General features: G+C 36.4%; 2 protein-coding genes across 2 annotated transcripts; one reads left to right on the top strand and one right to left on the bottom strand.

The window, feature by feature from the left end:
* Positions 1 to 565: 565 nt before the first annotated feature.
* On the top strand, positions 566 to 7,162 carry LOC137082846 (uncharacterized). Its single transcript, XM_067448381.1, has 13 exons — positions 566 to 907; positions 998 to 1,100; positions 1,193 to 1,424; positions 1,802 to 1,980; positions 2,061 to 2,157; positions 3,479 to 3,835; positions 3,923 to 4,040; positions 4,124 to 4,215; positions 4,580 to 4,694; positions 4,777 to 4,881; positions 5,019 to 5,195; positions 6,062 to 6,229; positions 6,309 to 7,162. The coding sequence occupies exons 1-13, from the start codon at positions 619 to 621 to the stop codon at positions 6,542 to 6,544; spliced, it is 2,268 nt and encodes a 755-aa protein (XP_067304482.1). The 5' UTR covers positions 566 to 618; the 3' UTR covers positions 6,545 to 7,162.
* A 3,774-nt stretch (positions 7,163 to 10,936) lies between these two features.
* Positions 10,937 to 19,293, bottom strand: LOC137082534 (uncharacterized). Its single transcript, XM_067447780.1, has 8 exons — positions 19,230 to 19,293; positions 17,674 to 17,881; positions 16,897 to 17,062; positions 15,542 to 16,810; positions 15,329 to 15,394; positions 13,415 to 13,485; positions 11,320 to 11,363; positions 10,937 to 11,074 (listed from the first exon to the last, which is right to left on the bottom strand). Exons 2-8 carry the CDS (start codon positions 17,875 to 17,877, stop codon positions 11,020 to 11,022), a joined length of 1,875 nt encoding a protein of 624 aa, XP_067303881.1. The 5' UTR covers positions 17,878 to 17,881; positions 19,230 to 19,293; the 3' UTR covers positions 10,937 to 11,019.
* Positions 19,294 to 21,324: the final 2,031 nt, after the last annotated feature.

Below are 21,324 nucleotides of genomic sequence, written 5' to 3'. Positions count from 1 at the left end.
GTACTCACTGTACGTATAGGCGAATAAAAATGAAAGAAATTAATAATGCTCCATATGTGGCAGCCCAAAATTTGAGTCCAGAATCCATACTTGTACACTATATATATATATATATATATATATATATATATATATATATATATATATATATATATATATATATATATATATATATATAATTGTAAAATTGTGCTTCTGTTTTGTAAATAGGACTAAGAAGAGACGATAGCAACATTTCTGGTAATGTTTAGCTATATTAAAATTATGTTGGGTGTATGAGTATCTCTTTATGTGTTTATTTCTTATTTCTTTCTCACAATTTTTTAGCAGGTCCAGTAGTCATGGACGATGACTTAAATGGTGGCCCTGCAAATGCCTCTGAGGCAGCTGGTAAACACTGAAACAAAATATTGCTTTGTGGTTAATATTTAAATTGTCTTTTTTATATAAATGTGAATGATTTCTATGTATGTTCATGTTTATTAATTTGACTTAGATACCATTCTTGAAGAGCTAAAGAGGCTGTTGGACACAAAGGAAAGTGATGAAGGGGATTGTATGCCAATTCAAGATCATCAACCCCGGTCTGCATCCAATGACTGGGCCATTAGAAGTGAAATGAGGGAGGAGAGGTGGAAAGAAGCTCGATCTTCACTTGTTGAAAACATTTTGAAAGGAGAGGATGCAAGATCCTCATCCTGTCAACAGTGCAGATCAAGTGCAGCCATTGTGTGCTGTAGAGACTGCCTCCCTTACCCTTTCCTCTGTGCAGGCTGTGATGAGAAAAGGCATGGTAGCTTCTTTGTTCTTCATAATAGGGATTCCCTCATCTCAGGTTTTCTACAACCTTTACCTCCAACCACAGGATTCTGCCAGGCAGCTGGTCACATTTCTGTTAAACAACTTGGTAAGATAATGTTTTACTTAGTTGTATTATTGTAGTTTCATTCTCCTCTTAATATATCATATTTTTAAATATAACTTCTTTGTTGCACAGTTCGACTGCTGCCTGTAGAAGTACCAGCCAATATTTGTGATTGTAGCAATGGGACAGTCCTTGTTTCTTCAGGCAGGCCCATGATCCTCATCACTATGAATGGAAAGGAAGATTTTTGCATCATATTTTTTCTAATATTTATTACCATTTCCTTGTTATCTTCTAATTTAATGTAGCTGGTTTTACTTCTTTAGGCCGTTACAACCTTAGCATGCCTCACTTTTCCTGTGCTTCATGTGGGCATTCACGGGAGACATCTTTGCCTGAACTTCAGAGGAGTGGTTACTGGCCTGGCAACATTCCTGCAAGTGTCCTGTTCTCAACTGATGTACTTATCTCATTTCGAGAGATGAAAATGGCATCACCAGGAATGTCTTTTCATGCATTTGTTAAAATGCTTGATGAGAAAACGATTATCTTTGGTAGAGTAAGTATTTTATTTGTTTTTATAATTAACCACTGCCAAGTAAAATTACTATTTTCTTTGATTTAGATTGATTTAACTACTAAGATATTTAATACAGTGAACATTTTATACAGTGTGATTCTAAATTCATCTATAACCAAGAAAATTGTTTCTTTTTCTATATGAAAATGATAGCGTCTTTGTAGACTATGTTGACATTATATGGCAATGGTCTTTACACTAGCCTTTACTGATATGTTAAACAGACTATCCTTTCTGACTATCCTTTTAACTTTTTGGAGATTCATTTAAAAGAATATGAGTACTTTCAATACTACTTATAATCAAACTAGTTCTACCCAGTAAAACAGCAGTATTGCATGTGCTTTATTTTGCAGACTGGAAAAATATCAGCCAATGTCTTCAGCTGCAGTTTTAATGAATGGGTTGCAGCCAGATATGCAGTGGAAAATATGTGCCAGGAGGAGTTTTTCTCTTGTCCAGCATGCACTCCAGACATGCTAGCTGTATGTGTTGATGGGAATCGCAAACACTATCGTTTTAAAAACACAGCAAGGTGCATTTCTTTTTTTAATTTAAAGTGATTTTCTTAATTTTGAATGATGTGTTAATGTGCTTTCTGAATGTGTTTCTCAGTAGCACAGAGAAAAGGGGGTTACTTGACCAACTTTTTATACAGAGTGATGTGGAGGTGTCTGACTTTGTGGACTTTGTCCGCAAAAATAATGATCACGTAAGTATTATGATTTATGTCGGCAGATATTACTGGATAATTTGATTTACAGCTTTTCTCAATTTTTTTTACACATTCCTTAAACTGATTAAAACAGATCCAGAAGATAAAATATGATACTCTGACAACATGCTATGTGCATTTTAGATACTACTTAAGATATTGTGTTCATTGTTTTTAAATTAGCTTGAATTGAAGCAGTTGGAAATTGTGTAGTTTTTTTAAGAACATAATATAATTAATAGGGGTGTTACCACGGTTCGGTTTATATCACGGTTTTGAAGCCACGTTTGGTTCGGTTATGTTTGCTGTGGAGGCAGGGTTCATGGCAGGGCACCAGAAATAATCACACTAGATTCCCCTTTAACTTAAAATAATAACAACAACAACAAAAATAATTTAACTTATTAACTTTATCTTTATTAACTTTATACATTGGCTTCATGCAAACTTTTAATAAAACAAGAAAACTACTCCTGATGAACCAAATGAACACCTGCATGCCTTCCCAGCTCACACATGTCGAAACCAGTTATGTGATTTATTGGCACGTTACTTTTATTTCATGACTTATAAATTGACATTGTAACGTTGCATGTTCGTAGTTTCGCTTGCGCTTTATATATGGAGGGATATAACTAAAGAGTGTGCGGCACTGTAGAACAGCTAACAGGACAGGAAAGAGGTTTTCTGAGGTGAGAGAGATTTTTATGTCATAACAAGCTACGAAAATGACAATGCTGCTGGGACTCCAAGGTAGCATTTTGGGGAAACTGGCTCTATTTGTACTTCCTCCATGCAACTTGAGCAATTACCCTAGTCATGTGACATGCACTTGGAAGACAAAAGTTATTGAATATTTAGTTAATAATACTATTGTTATAATATTTAGTGAAAATAAAACTCTTATTAGTTGTTCAAAGTATACTAATTACTATTTAATCTAATGTCAAGGAAGAAAAATAATAATTTTGTGGTACAAGGTAAAGTGAGAGCTGGGCTGGAGCAGCAGGGGGTGGGGCACGCTCGGTTCAACATGAGAGGATTGCGGTTCGAACCGTGGGTTGTGTATCACAGTTTTTCGGTTTGGTTTGTACAATACATGGTGTGATGGATTTGTTTGTTTGACAGATTAAGAATTTTTGAGAATTATTTTTTGAGAAATTAAACTCATTATACAAAAACTAATGTGAATGTTCTGAAAATATTTAATCTTTTTTGTTGATCAGGTGTAAAGTTCTGTCACATTTAGAGTGGTCTATTAAGCGGTGACCATCTCTTTTAAGCTTTTTTTAAAATGTGTATAATTTATATGATCTAGGTGTCGGGAAGAGGATTGTGTGGTGCATCACACTGGACTGCAGCAAAAGAATTGGCCAAGAAATCAAGCAGCAAACTGGATGAGGAGGGATTAGAGATTGCTGTCTGTCGCCATGGTGTTCTCCTTATGGCCTTAAATATGTTTAGAGGGGAAATTTATGCTTACCCCCTTTTTCTTCAGAAAAAACTTGCAGATATGTCACAAGGGAGCATCAAATTCTTCTGCTCGGATGTAGCCTGTAAATACTTCCCATATCTCCAACGTGTGTCTAAGCAATGCCCCGAGCTGCAGCCTTTACTGGACATGCGTCCTTTTCTGTCTGTGATGCATGCCAAAGCACACTCTTGGAAATGTGAGGTATATTATCATGAGTTTAAAGTAATAAGAAGAAGAAACGCATACATTTTGAGTGCATTGATGTTGTTGGATTTGAAAACTTGTTAGATCAAATATAGTGGGGCCTACCAGGAGGGAGCTGGGTCAACTATTGGTGAGGAAGTGGAGCAGGTTAACAGCTTCCTATCTAGAATTGCAGTTACAAGCAAATACATGTCAAAATCAGGTTTGTTGAAGTAGGTATGATTAATACAGAATGACTTTTGTTATATACATGCCTCTCATAAAATGTTCTTATTTATGTTATAGGCCGAACAGACATGATTACAATGCAAGCCATGTCCTGGAATAAGCGGAAGGTTCTCAATTTGGGACAAGCCTTAGTAAACAGATATACAAAGGTATAACTTTCTTCTTAGTCACATATTGCAGTTGGGATTTGTAGGTTTTACTAATTGATTCCAATCTAAATTAAAGGTGTAGTAAGCAATTTCTGAAAAAAACAGATTAAAGTGGATTGGACCGAGCACCACAACACTCTTTCAGTCAGTCAGCAGTAGGGGGTGTGTCCACTCATGATGGGGGAGAAGAGGGAGGGAGAAATTAGAAAAAAAGTGAATATCACTGGTAAATATATATATAAATAAAAAAAACAATGAAGGGACGGGTGTGTTTGGCTAGGTTGATTTTAAATATCCAGTGTTTCTCAGAAATCACTTACTGCACCTTTAAATGCAAGACTCATTAAGACTCATAATTTTGCAGACTCAGAAGGCTCTTCAAGAGCAGCAACACATCTTGGAGGCACTGAAGACAGAGCTATCAATTCATGATGATGGTGTTTGTCAATGGGTGTCAGATGTACAGCAATGGGCAGAAGGTAATGTTTTGATTTGCTTTGTTATTATTCTTATAATTAGCAGGTAATATTTAAAGTTGCTTTTATGCATTTTCTTGTGTAGAAAGGGACCTGCATGGGAGTGGTGAAATGAGAAGGTTACAAGAAGAAATAGAGGGTCTAACAGTCAGCATCAAAAGGCGTACACAGCGTCTGTACAGTCAAACAGGTGAAACATGTTATTTTAACTATTTAGTCATTAGATGTCACATTGTATATGCATTTATTTTTTGTTGCTAAAAAAGTGCTGTAATGTAAAAAAAAAAAATCTATATATATATATATATATATATATATTTCAATCAGATAGCAACAAGCGGCGCCATTCTTTGCGTCTCAGAAGGACTGAGGAGAAGAAGAAGCTAGCTGCTGCAGTGGAAGAATACAACAGCATTGCAGATCCATCCCAGCAGCTAGGCTCAGTCGAAACCATCTTTACAGCTGAGACTGTTGCTTGGCCTTGGCAAATCCCTAGTAATACTGGTATGTTCTACATAACAGAACAATTTAATTATGTTCACTGAGGGCCACAATCAGCAGAGTTCAGTTCCAACCCTAATTAAACAATCCTGAAGACCTTGTCCAGGCAAAATATGTAATAGCCCTATTATTTAAGACTATAGTTTGTAACGGTTGTTTTACACTGCAAGCGTGAGCAGTGCGTAAGCTTCACGTAAGCATAACTACACTGTGGCTGCGAGAGTATTCACACTAGCTTTTTAGAAGTTGGTCATTTATAAACTTGATAGTCTTGAAACTTTGTTAACATGGGTAGGTCTAGACTACAGCATTTGCATGTAAATGGTAAACGACAAAAACACAACCATGAAAACAGCTCCAATCATGTGGTTTCATTCATACTTCGATATGTTTACAAGACAGCAAACTCTGCAAAACGCATATATATATATATATATATATATATATATATATATATATATATATATATATATATATATATATACTTTCACCCAAACTAAATAATTAAGAGTTTAAATGGGTAAATCTTCTACAAATATTTGTTATTCTTTATCTTCTTTTCTGACATACTCCAGTTCTTGTTCAAACACACTACACGTGCTTCTTGTCTGCAAGTATGCTTTCACTTTAATTAAGTGTCAGCAGCGCAGCAAAAACTCTCCTGCTTGACGTTAACGTGCTGCTCCTGCTGCCGGTGTTAATGCACTCATTGATTAACATGGGCGCCAAAAAAATATGCGCTGCTCACGCGCCACTCACGCTTACGGTGTGAAACGGCCGTAAGACTAAGTCTGTGTGTTACTGTTTTTTTATGACCAGACACTGTATATAATATAATTTAATATAATCTTTTGTTAACCTTATTTCAGAATCGGCTCCATTTCTCACCAAGAGGAAGGTGTTCGACAAGGTGATGGCAGTGAGACGCCTTCAGGAAGAGAGATGTCTAATTTGTAAGGAGATGAAACAGCACTGGACAGTTCTGACACACAAGCTGTCCAAATTCGAAGCCCTGATGAATGAGATAAGTTCAAAATGTAAGAGTCTTTAAACATTCATTTATTTACGCTTGCATATAACATTTCATTTTTTCTTAATGTATCCTTTGTTTTTCAGCTCTTTTTCCAACATTGTCTGACAATGCATGCAAAGGTCTCCTCTGCATTGTTCGAAAGAAACATTATGAACTTAAGCATTTAATGCAGTTAGTAAAGGCAGGCTATGTGAAAATTTTCAGCCAACAAGATTTGATGTCTGAAGAAGAGAAGCTTGAACAGGAAGACGATGTGCAAGATGAAGGGCTCTCAGAAAGCGACAACAGCTCAGATGATGATGACAATGATTTTCCTTAAGGCACATTCAAGCCAGGTGCACACTATATGATTTTGGCCACGATTTGTCTGTGTGAGTTGCAATCAAATTTTACCTTGAAAGAAATTCTGATAGTGTCAGAAGGTTTGACTCACAGTCCTGCAGTGTGACTTCTCCTACGTCTGATGACGACCATCAAATTGTCTTTGTTTTTCTTAGTTTGTCTGACATTAATGACAACTGAGATCCTACAGTGTGACATGGCTTAAACTCTGATAAGCAACAATCATGAAGGACTATTATAAATCATACAGTGTGCACCCGGCTTTTGAAGAAATTACACAATTCTGTAAACGGAAAACACAAAAATATTTTCATATGAATGGGAATGTGAAACAGACTTTGACTTTAAATGTCACGTAAAGCAATAAGATTAGAAGGCTTGTTTGTTGTCTGTTGGTGTTCATTGAGTCAACTATTCTGTAACTGCTTGATGCCAGTGTGTCACTGAAACAATAAACTGTTAAAGGGATAGTTCACCTTAAAATGAAAATGTGTTTATCTGCTTCCCCCCAGGGCATCCAAGATGTAGGTGTGTTTGTTTTTTCAGTAGAACACAAATTAAGATTTTTAACACCAACCGTTGCTCGTATAATGCATGTCAATGGAGTCTAATTAGAATTAGACTCCATTTTGACATGCATTATACGAGCAACGGTTGGAGTTAAAAATCTTAATTTGTGTTCTACTTAGCAGATAAACACATTTTCATATCCCTTTTAAAAACTATTTTCTTGCATGCGTTTTGACTTAATTTTGTGCAACTCTCTGTATACATGGTTTTATATTTCTATATTGTATGAATGTGTCCTGGTATGTATGGAAAGCACTTTGGCCAACACGTTTTTAAATGTGCTATATAAATAAATGTGGATTGATTGATTGATTGATTGACTGAGCTCTTTTTTTTATTAATCATTGATTAAATAAAAAACTACATATCATTTCTTACCATGACTCTTACTGAGACTATTGTTTTTTTTAATCAGATTAATGGCATTTGGGACAATAATGCAAAAATATTATCATTGCAAATATTAAGTGATGTGTTACAGAAATGTTACACAAATTGAGTAAATATGCCAAATTTCAGTAACATGAAGGAAAGACTGAAAAGTGGATTACAAGAGGCTTAAGTGGGCTATATTTCTATAAAAAAAGACACAGGACACTTTTTAGGAAGATTAACCATCGAAAATCAACATAGATCTTTTACTCAATTATTAGCAAGATTATGCACAGTACAGATGCCTAACACTTGAGGAGAACATTATGTTCTTGTTCCACAGGCCAAAATCCTTAAACAAATAAACTGAGAAGCTCAGTCCAAATGGGTATTGCTGTTGTTGTTTGTTTTATTTTTTATTTTAAATATAACTCTTCTATAACTGGGTCAGTGGTGAACCAACAACAGGGTCATTACCCATAAGCCAAGGCTCAATGATGCACGTGGGAAGCGAAGGCTGCACTCAAAAAAAATGACTCTTTGAATGAACATAAAAAAAATCATGGAAAGTATTTCCACATGATTAACTTGCTTTATTTCAGCATTATGCAAATCTGTTAATCCAATTTAATGTACTTACGTTGGGTCAACTTAATTTATTAAGGTTGATTCAACTTATTTACTATGGTTGGGCACAGCTTAATTTAATAGTGTCAGCTCAACTACACACATTTGTTGTAATCTCGTTGTATTAACTTAATTTTTTTTAGTAGTTTTGACTAAATTATTTTATGTCAACCCATTTAGATAAAGTAGGATAGAGAGGGATAGAACTGATGCCCATATGTATTTTATGGGAGCTGCGTCACATGAATTAGTTTTCTTTATTTCTATAAAAACTATTAGTCAACAACACTTGATCAATTGCTAATTGTAACATGCAAGTATATAATCAAGTTAAGCATCTCTCATCACTGGCATTAGAACAGTTTCAGAACAGCATAGCTTAACCACAAGATCTACACTTCACGATAATGGTAACCTCAAAAAAATTAACACAACATAACAACTTTTAAATGTCAAATATAACTGTCAAATATCACAAAACATTAACAGGTCTTTCCCTTCACTAAAAAACACATTAAACAGCACTTCATTTCAACATTTACTCTCCTGAGGCATCCCAATGCAAAGCATGCTGGGGGAATAGAAATACACTGCCCAGTTCAGTCAGCGCAACATAAATGATTCATGTAGTCTCAACACAAATGTTTTAGGTTAACTTAACATTTAACAAATTTTATTTCATTTAACCTAATAAAATCAATTAAAATGACACTTAAGTAAAAAACTAAAGATTTGTGTTGTTTCAGCTTATTTTATTTAAATAAACTCAGCAAACAGCTAGAATCATTTTTTTTGAGTGTGGCCCGTGTGGTCCGATCAAACAGACGAACTACTGGAGCTCAAATTGCCCAAGAAGTTAATGCTATTTCTGATAGAAAGGTGTCAGAATACACAAAGCATCTCAGTTTGTTGTGTATGGGGCGGAATAGACACAGACCAGTCAGGGTGCCCATGCTGACCCCTGACCCCGCCGAACGCACCAACAGTGGGCACGTGAGCATCAGAACTGGACCATGGAGCAATGGAAGAAGGTGGCCTGCTCTGATGAATCATGTGTTCTTTTACATTATGTGGATGGCCGGGTGTGTGTGCATGGCTTACCTGGGGAACACATGGCCCCAGGATGTATTATGGAAAGAGCAGTGTGATGCTTTGAGCAATGTTCTGCTGGGAAACCTTGGGTCCTCCATCCATGTGGATGTTACTTTGACACGCTCCACCTACCTAAGCATTGCTGAGACCATGTTCAGCCTTTCATGGAAACGGTATTCTGGTGGCTGTGGCTCTTCCAGCAGGATAATGCTCCTGACACAAAGCACAAATGCTTCAGGAATGGTTTGAGGAGCACAACAACGAGTTTGAGGCGTCGACTCGGCCTCCAAATTCCCCAGATCTCAATTCAATCGAGCATCTGTGGGATGTGCTGAACAAACAAGTCCGATCCATGGAAGCCCAACCTTGCAACTTACAGGACTTTAGGGATCTGCTGCTAACATCTTGGTGTCAGATACCACAGCACGCCTTCAGGGGTCTGGAGTGCATGCCTCGACGGGTCAGGGCTGTTTTGGCAGTAAAAGGGGGATGTTTGTGTATGTATATCTTTTACTGTCTTTACACCTCTAGAAACCCATAGCTCTTCCGGAAAGAGCAAACTAATTAACTAATTACGCTATGTTTACTAAATAATGTTGGACAAAGTTTTCAGACTTTGAAATGTGGTATAAATGCGTTTTAAACAGTGCTCACAGTAAAGCAGCTACTTTTAGCCTGCCTCTCAAATATTTCCGAGGTTTGCACAATGAACCTATTTAGACATCCCTTTGTTCATTAAAGATAGTATTTATTTAATTTCTTTATTAAACTTCATTACCCATAAGCCTTTATGATTCTATCGGTGGAACAGGCGCTGCTATTTGTAGTTCATTGAAGTGTGTAGTCATATGCTTAGGGTTATCTCGGTAAATTAGTAATTTCTCTCAACATTGCAACACCTCATTGATAACTTATTGTATTACTGACGTAATAATAACAATAAAACATATTTTGTACCATGAATCAGTTTTAATAGGCTACGGCTTAAAAGACCAATGACCTGTGGGTAAAACGTCAAAGGCATATTCTACATGTCGGTAGAATATTTGACACTGACACAAATTGTCCACGTAAATGATAGAGTGAATGCTTGTCTTTCTGTGTTGCAAAGTCCTACTGGCCACCCGTCGGGTTGTTTCCATTCATTCAAACCAAGATGATGGGATAGACTCCCGCACCTTACTACGTGCATGGTAATTTTACAGCGTTTTGTGTAGCCAATCAGACATGTTCAGCTCATTGCTGGAATGGCCAATGAGAGGTTTTTACGTTAAACACATCACTCTATGGAAATCAAATATTTTCGGGGGAACTCTCTAATTGTTAAAATAGCAAAAAGTCATTAACATGTTTAAAATATTATATAATTTTCGGGTCCCATTACCAATCAATGCCCCACTTCGGGGCAAAAAACAAAAACAATCTGTTATGTCAAGAGATCTGTGGATAACCTCTTTATCTTTGCTGTGTACCTACAACTAGACAAGAACAACCATTTTGCCCCAGTTACCATACTTATCAATTCAATAACATTTACCAGATCATCATGCAAGGTTTCAATAATTTTCAGACTTTGTTCCATTAACACCCAGATGAAAATATAACTACAAAATGGAATTCCAGGGGAAAAAAGACACTCACGGGACCAATGATTGATCATTTATTAAACATATTTATTAATATTCAAACAAGTAGATTTAAAAAAAAAGAAAATAATAATAATAATAAAAAAAAACAATCACTTAATCAAGAACACGTACATAGATTTTACACTCAGCATTCAATCAAGAACTATTCTGGGAAGAAAAGATTGTTTGGCTCCCAGGTGTCCGCCCATTTCATCCCACTGCAAATCAGTAACAAAAATACAAAAAAATATTAATTTGATCATATACAAAATTACAGAACAGGCTGTGACATGTGTTAAACATAGAATGGATTTGCATTCAGTTAAGAATGTAATGGCACAAAAATGTAAGCAAGATTTATTATAATACAAGTAACACAAATAACCTAGATTTGGACAACAGGTTTACCTCATTTGTAACATTATCGTAGTGCATTCTTATACAGTTTATATGCGATACATACCATCCTGAACACGGCTTCCATCGCACTTTGACCTCTTTGACACCCTTTAAGAAACATAAGCAACATTAACTGGTAGTATTAAATAGACACACACACACACACACACACACACACACAACCAACCAACCAACCAACCCATCCATACGCACACACGCACACACCAACTTAGAAAATCATGCTTAAATTTTTAATACAAATTAATGTGAAGTATCATTAAAAAATTTGGATGTAAGTTTTTAACGTTTTAACTAGGGCCGGGACTTTAACGCGTTAATTAAGATTAATTAATTACGTGACTTTAACGCGTTAATTAATTACGCAAAAAAAAGAAAAAAATTAACCGCATTTATTTTTGCACCGCGGAACGTTTTTCAATGAATCAGTTTCGACGGACCGATTATACTGGAACACCAACTAGCGCTCCGGAGTCACGACAACAACAAACCATGGGTGCGTCTCAATCAGCTCCTTAGTTCAGTTGTCAGGGCACTGATCAGGGAGTCAGCCCATTGACTTATGTCCTGATCAGTGACAGTGCCCTGACTAGTGAACTAGGGAGCTGATTGAGATGCAGGGCATGAGTGAACATAAACGAAGAAGCTGATGAGAACGCTCTGCTCGGCCCCGTGGATGGGAAATTTTGTTTTAAAAAACGAAAGAATGGAAGCGTCGTCAAGAGCAGGGTTGTGTGCAAGCTATACAACAAGGAGTTAGCGTATCACCGCAGCACATCGAGCCTCAAATATCACAAATACGCTTTTGCTACACTTAATGGCAAACATTGCGCTGGTCTGCTGGACTGAAATAAATAAACAATATTTTGTTGATTAAGCTTATGTATTCAGTCATTATTCAATGGTTTACTAAAAATACATGTGAAAAATTACTTCTCATTGTTCTCAGGTCAAATATTTATATGCGATTAAAATGCGATTAATTTCGATTAATTAATTACAAAGCCTCTAATTAATTAGATTATTTTTTTTAATCGAGTCCCGGCCCTAGTTTTAACATTTCACATTTAAAGAAATTTTGTGTTTGATCATATCTAAATATTTATTAAAATGCAAAACCTAAAAATAAGTAGTTATGATCTACAATAATTTTTCGAACAACTAGACTAGATACATGTATATTTACTAAAGAGCCATACAGCACCTAGTGGGTAATAGCATTACAAATGAATATACACAAAATGTTTATTTTTCTAGCCACAAAATGACTCTAATTTGCCTCTTTAAATTAGAATTTTCTATTTAACCTTAATTACTACACTAACTGTAATATAAATAATATAAATATTAGAAGAAAAATATTTTAAGTGGTCATTAATCTTTTAAATAATTATTGCACAAATAGTATTTGTAACAAAAGTATAGTATAGTACCAAAATATCTCCTGAAAATATTTAATAAATATTATTGAACTAAAATATAGACCATTTAATTGAAAAATAGTTCAGGTGTTTGGTCACATTTGTCATCAATGAGTATGAGTGTGAGCAATTAGTAAGGAATACCTGAGGGCTAAATACAAGAAAAACATTAACATTAATGTTAACAATGCTGCATCTCTACCACTCTGCATAATAAAATGATACTGTAAATATGTTTGACATAATAATCAATGGCAATGCACACTATGCTGTACTTTTTACCAAAACTTGCTGCAAATACTAGTATAGTGAAGCTGTTGTGTATCCGCTTAAGCCTTTCAAATGAATTGACACAGCGCTAGAAGTATTGAGCTCTCCATAAACCACGTGACCGTGCGCGTCGCCGGGAAATGAAAGCATGTCGCAACCCTCTGGCTTTAACTGTTATGCGACATTAAGTGCGCCAAAACGTTATTTATCATTTGAATTTTGCATTAAAACTAACACCTTAGACTTTCTTGAATACCAAAAGCAGGTTTGGCATTATGGCGTGAGATTAGGTTGGGCAGAGCGAGACCATGAGACAGAGCCTGAAAGCATGTGTCTCACGCCAAATTCGTGAGAGTTGGCAACCCTGCTTAAAAATGTTCTTACATGTTAACATTTTTACCAAGGAATACATTTCTGATCAACATTAACAAAATATGAGTTCAATCTTACTTCCTTTGACGTCCTCCTCCTTACGATCTTATCATAGGGAAATGTTTTTAATCTTGGATGAACTTGGCATTCTATAATAGAGAAATATAACAATTAGGAAATATTTACACTCATGATATAGTAGTTCAGTAATCAATTCTTAATAAATAGAATGCATAATATCTCTGTTCCAAGTTCCAGCTTAACTGGGTGTCCTTGCACCTGAAACCCTAAAAGTGAACTGAAATTAGGCCATCTGAAGTATAGTTTGCTTTAAATTGGTGCTGTGGTTTGGTAATAGTCCACATTATGAACCCAAAACACGCATGGATGACATGATTCATACATTTGCATAATGCCAAATATTTTATTTTAACATTAAAGGCACTGTAATAAGTCTTTAGGAGCTGCTTATTTTGTATGGTCAATACACTATGGAGAGCATACCAGATACTCTACGCTTACTAAAGATCTTATTTAACCCAGATCACATTCTGACAGTTAAGTGGCATGCAAATTTAAAGTTTTCTCTTTTGTCTTACTGGTCTCTTGAAGGGATAGTTCACCCCAAAATGAAAATTTTGTCATCATTTACTCACCCTCAAGTTGTTCCAAACCTGTATGAGTTTCTTTATTCTGCTGAACAAAAAAGAAGATATTTTAAAGAATGATTGTAATCAAGCAGAGCAACCATTGACTAGCATAGTATTTTTTTTATCAAATGGTTGCTATATCTGCTTGGTAACAAACATTCTTCAAAATATCTTCTTTTGTGTTCAGCAGAACAAAGAAACTCATACAGGCTTGGAACAACTTGAGGGTGAGTAAATGATGACAGAATTTTCATTTTTGGTAGAACTGTCCCTTTGATAATTTTACATTAAGTCGCCAAAGCGGCTTACAGTGCCCGTATAACAGGGACAATCCCCCTGGAGCAACATGGAGTAAAGTGTCTTGCTCATACTAAGGACATATTGGTGGTGTCTGCTGGGATCGAACCAGCAACCTTCTCCATATCAGTTCAATGGTTTAAACAATAACTTTATAACTTTTTTGTTATCGTCAAGGCCCCATAGCACGTTTGTTTCGATCAAGAATTCAAACAATGCTTAAATATAAGTTCCATTAATAGAATACTTGAAATTTGTATCCCATTATTTAATAGCATTTACTTAAAGCATTCCAAAACTGTGCAGAACATACATGTAAATACGTAATATGTATGCACCAGAATACATGCATATTAATATTAATCAGAATTTGGAAATATTCCAATTACTAATAAGTCATGTAAACACCAATGTTGCCATTAATAATTCAATACAATTTTGATTCACACCCCTGGAATAGGCCTGTTTTAATCTGAAATTTGTTGCATGTTAAACACCTTCTTTGGAAAATCCACTGATAGAAGATCCACTGATAGAAGATGCACATTGTGGAATTGTGGGTCAATATTTGGAATGGCAACGAGCATGTGTAGATCGGTATACTTACAGCAACTATGCACACGGGAATATTATGACGCCTGTACGCTTTTAAACACTGTATTAAATTCAAGAAGATGCAACGTCGAACATTGAAAGGGATCATTCCAGTTTATGTCTATTCAGTTGCATGCATACATACATTCCGCTTCATAGACATTATTGTATATTATTAGTTATGTAATTTAACAATATTTTACAACTTTAAAGCTGCTATCCGTAACTTTTTTTTTAACAGCAGTAGTGACCGCTGCGGAGGAGCAGTCTCTGCGTGACTCGCCATAGACATAAACAGCGAGACGCATGCAGTTATGTTTATTAACCGCTAGAGCACAAAAAATTACGGACTGCATTTTTAAAAAAAAAAAAGACTTTGAAAAAAAGAACACTCTGCAGTGTTCTACTCTGCAGTTAGTCAGTTTTCATTAAAAGTACTAATATGCAATACCTTCTTGTTTATACGTCCATTTCCCTTGCTTGCCTCCTGTCTTTGGGACTACTGTGGATGAATTATCTGTAAAACACACACACACACACACACACACACACACACACACACACACACACACACTATAAAATTTGGGAATAGACCTTTGTTCAAATTGAAATAGAATGTTATGCATGTTGTGAAGTTTTTTTTTTCTGAAGTGAAAAAAATCACCTGCATCTTTGGGGTTAGATGGGGCAGCATGGCTGTTTTGGCAGGAGACAGAAGGGTTTGTAGACTGATTTAAAGGGATTTGAGGAAGGGTGATGCAAGAGGAGGTAGGAGTAGGGAAGGGGGGAAATTGTGTAGGAGGAGGAGTGGGGAAAGAAGGTGGTGGAGGAGGATAAGTGCAGACAGAAGAGTTAGGAGAAAGAAGGGTCATGTAAGAGGAGGTGGGAAGAGGAATGCTGGAAGAAGAAGAGGGAGGAGGAAGAAGGGTGTAAAAAGAGGATGAATGAGAAGGGAGGCTGGTGTAAGAAGATGGAGGATGGATGTCAAAAGAGGAAGGAGGATGGAGGCTGGAGGAAGGAGATGGAGGAGGAGGAGGAGGAGGAAGGGTGTAGAAAGAGGAGGAAGGGGGAGAGAGGCTTGAGGAAGAAGATGGAGGAGGAAGGGTTTCAAAAGAGGAGGATGAAGGAAAGAGGCTGGAGGAAGGAGATGGAGGAGGAGGAGGAGGAAGAAGGGTGTAGAAAGAGGAGGAAGGAGGAGAGAGGCTGGAGGAAGAAGATGGAGGAGGAAGGGTTTCAAAAGAGGAGGATGAAGGAGGGAGGCTGGAGGAAGGAGATGGATGAGGAGGAGGAAGAAGGGTGTAGAAAGAGGAGGAAGGAGGAGGGAGGCTGGAGGAAAAAGATGGAGGAGGAGGAGGAGGAAGGGTTTCAAAAGAGGAGGAAGAAGGAGGGAGGATGGAGGAAAAAGATGGAGGAGGAGGAGGAAGAAGGGTGTAGAAAGAGGAGGAAGGAGGAGGGAGGCTGGAGGAAAAAGATGGAGGAGGAGGAGGAGGAAGGGTTTCAAAAGAGGAGGAAGAAGGAGGGAGGATGGAGGAAAAAGATGGAGGAGGAGGAGGAGGAGGAGGAAGAAGGGTGTAGAAAGAGGAGGAAGGAGGAGGGAGGCTGGAGGAAAAAGATGAAGGAGGAGGAGGAGGAGGAGGAGGAGGAGGAGGAGGAGGAGGAGAAGGAGGAGGAAGGGTTTCAAAAGAGGAGGAAGAAGGGGGGAGGCTGGAGAAAGAAGATGGAGGAAGGATGTCACCAGAGGAAGGAGGAGGGAGGCTGGAGGAAAAAGATGAAGGAGGAGGAGGAGGAGGAGGAGGAAGAGGAGGAGGAGGAAGGGTGTCAAAAGTGGAAGAAGAAGGAGGGGTGCTGGAGGAAGAAGATGGAGTAGGAAGAGGGGAAGTCTGGTCCTGGCAGACAGTTTCATTTGCACTAGCGTTTTGAATCCTCTGGTAATCTATGAGAACATTTTGGAAATAAAATGAGAAAATATTGCTTTGAATGCATGAGAGGAAATATAGATCATGTGAACAAAATACTTACTTTTAATAAAAAATTCATAAAGGCTAGTCATCCTTCCAAAGATATTCTGAAGTGGTCCAGCTGCAAATGGACCCATTGAAGTGATGACTTCAGCCACAAACCCATTTTTTTTCCCTTTCGAAATGAAGAGAACTGGCTTATAGCCAAGTACCTCCAATTTCTTAACCTGTAAAAAAAGAAATGGACAGATAGACAAATAAATATCACTCTATGCATAATGGTAAGCAGGGATTTAGCAGACAATTATGTTGCAAATCAACTGGATTATCAAAGCAAAAAGAAAGGTGACTAAATGTTTAATTGTAATGTAGCAACTCAATAACTGCACATAATGTGAAAAAACTGCACATAATTTAATAAATAATACATCATTATTGAAATAAAATGTTCATAATGTAATACTATTCTCAAAATGTAATAAAATCTTCAGCTCATATGTCAAAAAAATGTACATTATGATAAAATTATTACATTATAAACTCACAAAAACATATTCTCATTCTTGTAATAGCTTTTAAACCTTAAAAGTAAGTATTATGCATTATTGCATGAATATTTAAATTTAGGCTGTTAGTTCAAGACTGGATTTAGATTTTTTTAAAATGTTCTATAAGGGAATACTAATATATTTTATGTTTTAAAAGCTGTAATAAAAATTAAAATATGACATGCTTTGAATGATTTTATAATGTAATACATTTCTCAAAATGTAAGAATTGTTATACAATGAACAGAAAAATATATATACTAATACTACATTTGCAGAACAAGACTTACAGCAATGCGGGCAGAATCCACCACACGAGCAGCATTTCGGTGTTTTTTTGTATGGGAATTCCATGCACTCTCCTCGATAGTCTTTAGTTTTTTTTTTACTTTATCTTTGAGGGTTAAACTAGCAAAACATGTTTTACATGTTTTGCAGCTGGCATTGTTGAGTGCCTGGCAGTGGGGACATGGTTTCTGTTTTGGTTTTGACATTTTGCTATAAAAAAAAGGAAAAACAAAATTTAAGCAAGATTGGAAATGCAAACAAAACAAGTGCAGGCAAATGCTACAGTTTATAACATGTTAAGCTCTTAACCTATTAATAGATCTTTCAATCGTTTGGTAGAGCACAATTTGAGTTTTCTACCTGACTCTTTCTGTTTGAATGCTATATACAGTAGAAGAAAAAGGGAGGATGTTTGGTGCTGTAGTGGTGTTGACAGACAGTTAGATAATTAATTATATTTATTTGAATGCATGACAGATTGTAGATCATGTGAAATAAATCGTTTAAATGACAATTCATTCAAACGGGTATTTTTTTTTTTTTTTACTTAACATTACAGTATGTGTATAAATGCATGTAACATATAAGCACATATAATTCACGTATTATGTATAGGCCTAAAAAAATTACATATACACTACCAGTCAAAGGTTTGGAAACTACTATTTTGATTTGTTTTTGAAAGTATCTTGTGCTCCCAAAGGCTGCATTTATGCTATTTAAAATACAAAAAACTGTAATATTGTGAAATATTATTAAATGTAAAATAATCTTCTTTTTAATACATTTTAAAATGCAAGCTATTCCTGTGAACAAAGCTAAATTTATCATCATTACTCCAATCTTTAGAGTCATATGATCCTTCACTAATCATTCTAATATAATGATTTGCAGCATTTATCTGAAATATAAAGGTTTTGCAACATTATACGTGTCTATACTATCAATTTAATGCATCCTAGCTGAATAAATACCCCCCCCCCCCCCCCCGAAGGATCATGTGACTCTAAACATGGAGTAGTATAATAATGCTACATTTCAAAATATATTCAAATAGAAAATTATTTTACTTTTAATAATATTTAATAATATTAAGTTTTTATTTTGTATTTTATTTAAAATAACAAATGCAGCCTTGGTGAGCAGAAGAGACTTATTAAAAAAAAAATAGTAGTTTTTCAAACTTTTGATTGGTAGAGAACATAAACTTTTATAAATGGTATATTTAGTCGATATTCGATTTAAAATAACAACAACAACAAAAAAACATTATCGAACTTGTCTATTATGGCATTTTGACACAAATAACAGTTCATAATAAAGTGTCTGATAAACTCCAAATTATAAAGTATTAGCTAACATGCTAACACTTGACCATGACATATTGGTGCCACATGCCATTATTAGCAACATATAACATTTAACGTTATAGCATGCATCACGTGTCAGGTATCATTGGCACCAGTCAGTTTGGGGGTATGGCTATATTTATTTATATAACAAAAGTACAGTGATTCCAGTGTAGAATCTGATTTTATTTAATTTCTGTACCACCTACCGTGCAAAGATGAGCAATAGCAGTGTAGTGATGGGGCGGGGTAGAGCAGTGTGTAGTGACTCAAAAGAATCGATTCCTTGACTCTGAATGGCCTCAGAGTTGGGGTCGACTCCAGCACAGGAATCGACACGCGGTGTCGACTCTCAAAAGCGAGACAAGATTTACCGCGAAATGCCAAGGATATTTTTTATTTATTTATTATTGTGGCATTGCTTTTTCATTTCATTTTAGTTTTTTTTAATAACACACTATTTTACATTTCTTAATTATAAACAAACATTTATAATTTTACTTCGTATAAATATCCTTTTGATTTTTTTGTAAGTGTATGCTATGTTGTGTTTTCATTGGCCAACATAAGAACCACATCAGTTAATATTGATAAAACACGTGGTAATATTCTACAGATTACATTAATAGCGTGCTGATAATTAATTTATTAATGATCCTGGCATCTAATGCAAAACTAGCCTAGAAGTCATAAATAAATAAAAAATAATACATTAAGCATATAAAATAATAGACATGCGTTTTGGGCATCTCCAATCTACAAATATAATTTGAAACAGTTTTACAATAAGAAACAGGCCGTATACAGTAGGCCTACATAATCATTTAATTATGCATTATAAATAAAAAACACAAAGATATATATAACACATATATGTTATGGATTTTAAAGCTTTGGAGTTACTAAAGGTAGCCTACATATCCAGATAAAAGTCTTTACAGAAAATATTAAATTGGGAATTTATAGACAAAAATAAATACATTTATGTCTAGAAACTTAGCTATAAAAATGTATCTATTTAATATTTATTTATTACCAGAGCTTTGGAAAATTGCGATGACGTATAGGCTATACTATAGGCTCGTTTGCCGTATGCGTCTTAATCTGACGCCTAACGGTGTCCGTTGAAATCAATGGAGCTCCCGGGGCGTCAATATAGTGACGCCTAACGGTGTCCGTTGAAATCAATGGAGTTCCCGGGGCGTCAATATAGTGACGCCTAACGGTGTCCGTTGAAATCAATGGAGTTCCCGGGGCGTCAATATAGTGACGCCTAACGGTGTCCGTTGAAATCAATGGAGTTCCCGGGGCGTCAATATAGTGACGCCTAGGGGTGCTTTTCACGTCTTCATCTGGACGCGGAAAGCACTTGACCATGCTTCGGTTTTTGACGCCCTGGGAGTGAGAATGGGTTGTAATCTAGCGCTCGGAAAGCGTTCCACCCCTAGGGGCTGCCATTGCTAACCAAGCCATCACCTGCTGTTAGCATCCCATTGACTCCCATTCATTTTTGAGTCACTTTGACAGTGAATAACTTTACATCTGAGGCGTTTAAAGACTCCATTTATCTACTGTTTATTTCTAAAGAAACACGACAATGCATAAAAGGCTCCATTACCGTGTATCTTACACTATCGCCCCGCAGAAGCTGTTTTTGTAAAAATAGGCTAACTATTGCGTCATAACCAACGCGACTCTGTCGCACAGTTGAGAAATTACCGTATAGACCTGAGGAGACGCTCGCAGGCAATCTTTTACTGTCTATGAGACAGTCGGGGGGACGTGGAGACATAGAGTCTGATAAAGTCAAGGGAGAAGAATGGGGAGAAGCCCATAGTGAGCCAAAAGCAACGGGAGAAAATATTTAAACAACGGGATTCAGATTTCACTTTCCACATCTACTAGAAGACCTACAGCTGTCAGACAGGAGGCTCACGTCACATCTACGTCGTCAAGCTCAGTCTGAGCCGTCGCAGTTCGCTCAGCCATCAGGAAGTGAGTGCTCCTATACTGACATCACTTAACGCCGTAGAAGGCAATGGGATAGCTCGGTCCATTTCTTTTACTGTCTATGCTCGTCCCGCGGCTCTCTCTCCCGCTGCAGACCTCGCTGAACCACGCCCCCCTTGCCACAGTATTTTACTCATACTGTAAAGGCTCAAAGATGCACTAGTCCTCAACACCTAAGACACACGCATTACTCATCACAATTGTATTGTAATAATCAGTGTTGGGGAAAGTTACTTTGCATTACAATATTGCGTTACTTCCTTAAAAAGTAAACTGTTACTTTTAAGGAAAGTA

Source organism: Pseudorasbora parva, chromosome 1 (genome assembly GCF_024679245.1).
Source record: "Pseudorasbora parva isolate DD20220531a chromosome 1, ASM2467924v1, whole genome shotgun sequence".
NCBI lineage: Eukaryota > Metazoa > Chordata > Actinopteri > Cypriniformes > Gobionidae > Pseudorasbora > Pseudorasbora parva.
This window is presented reverse-complemented; position numbering and strand designations above follow the sequence as displayed.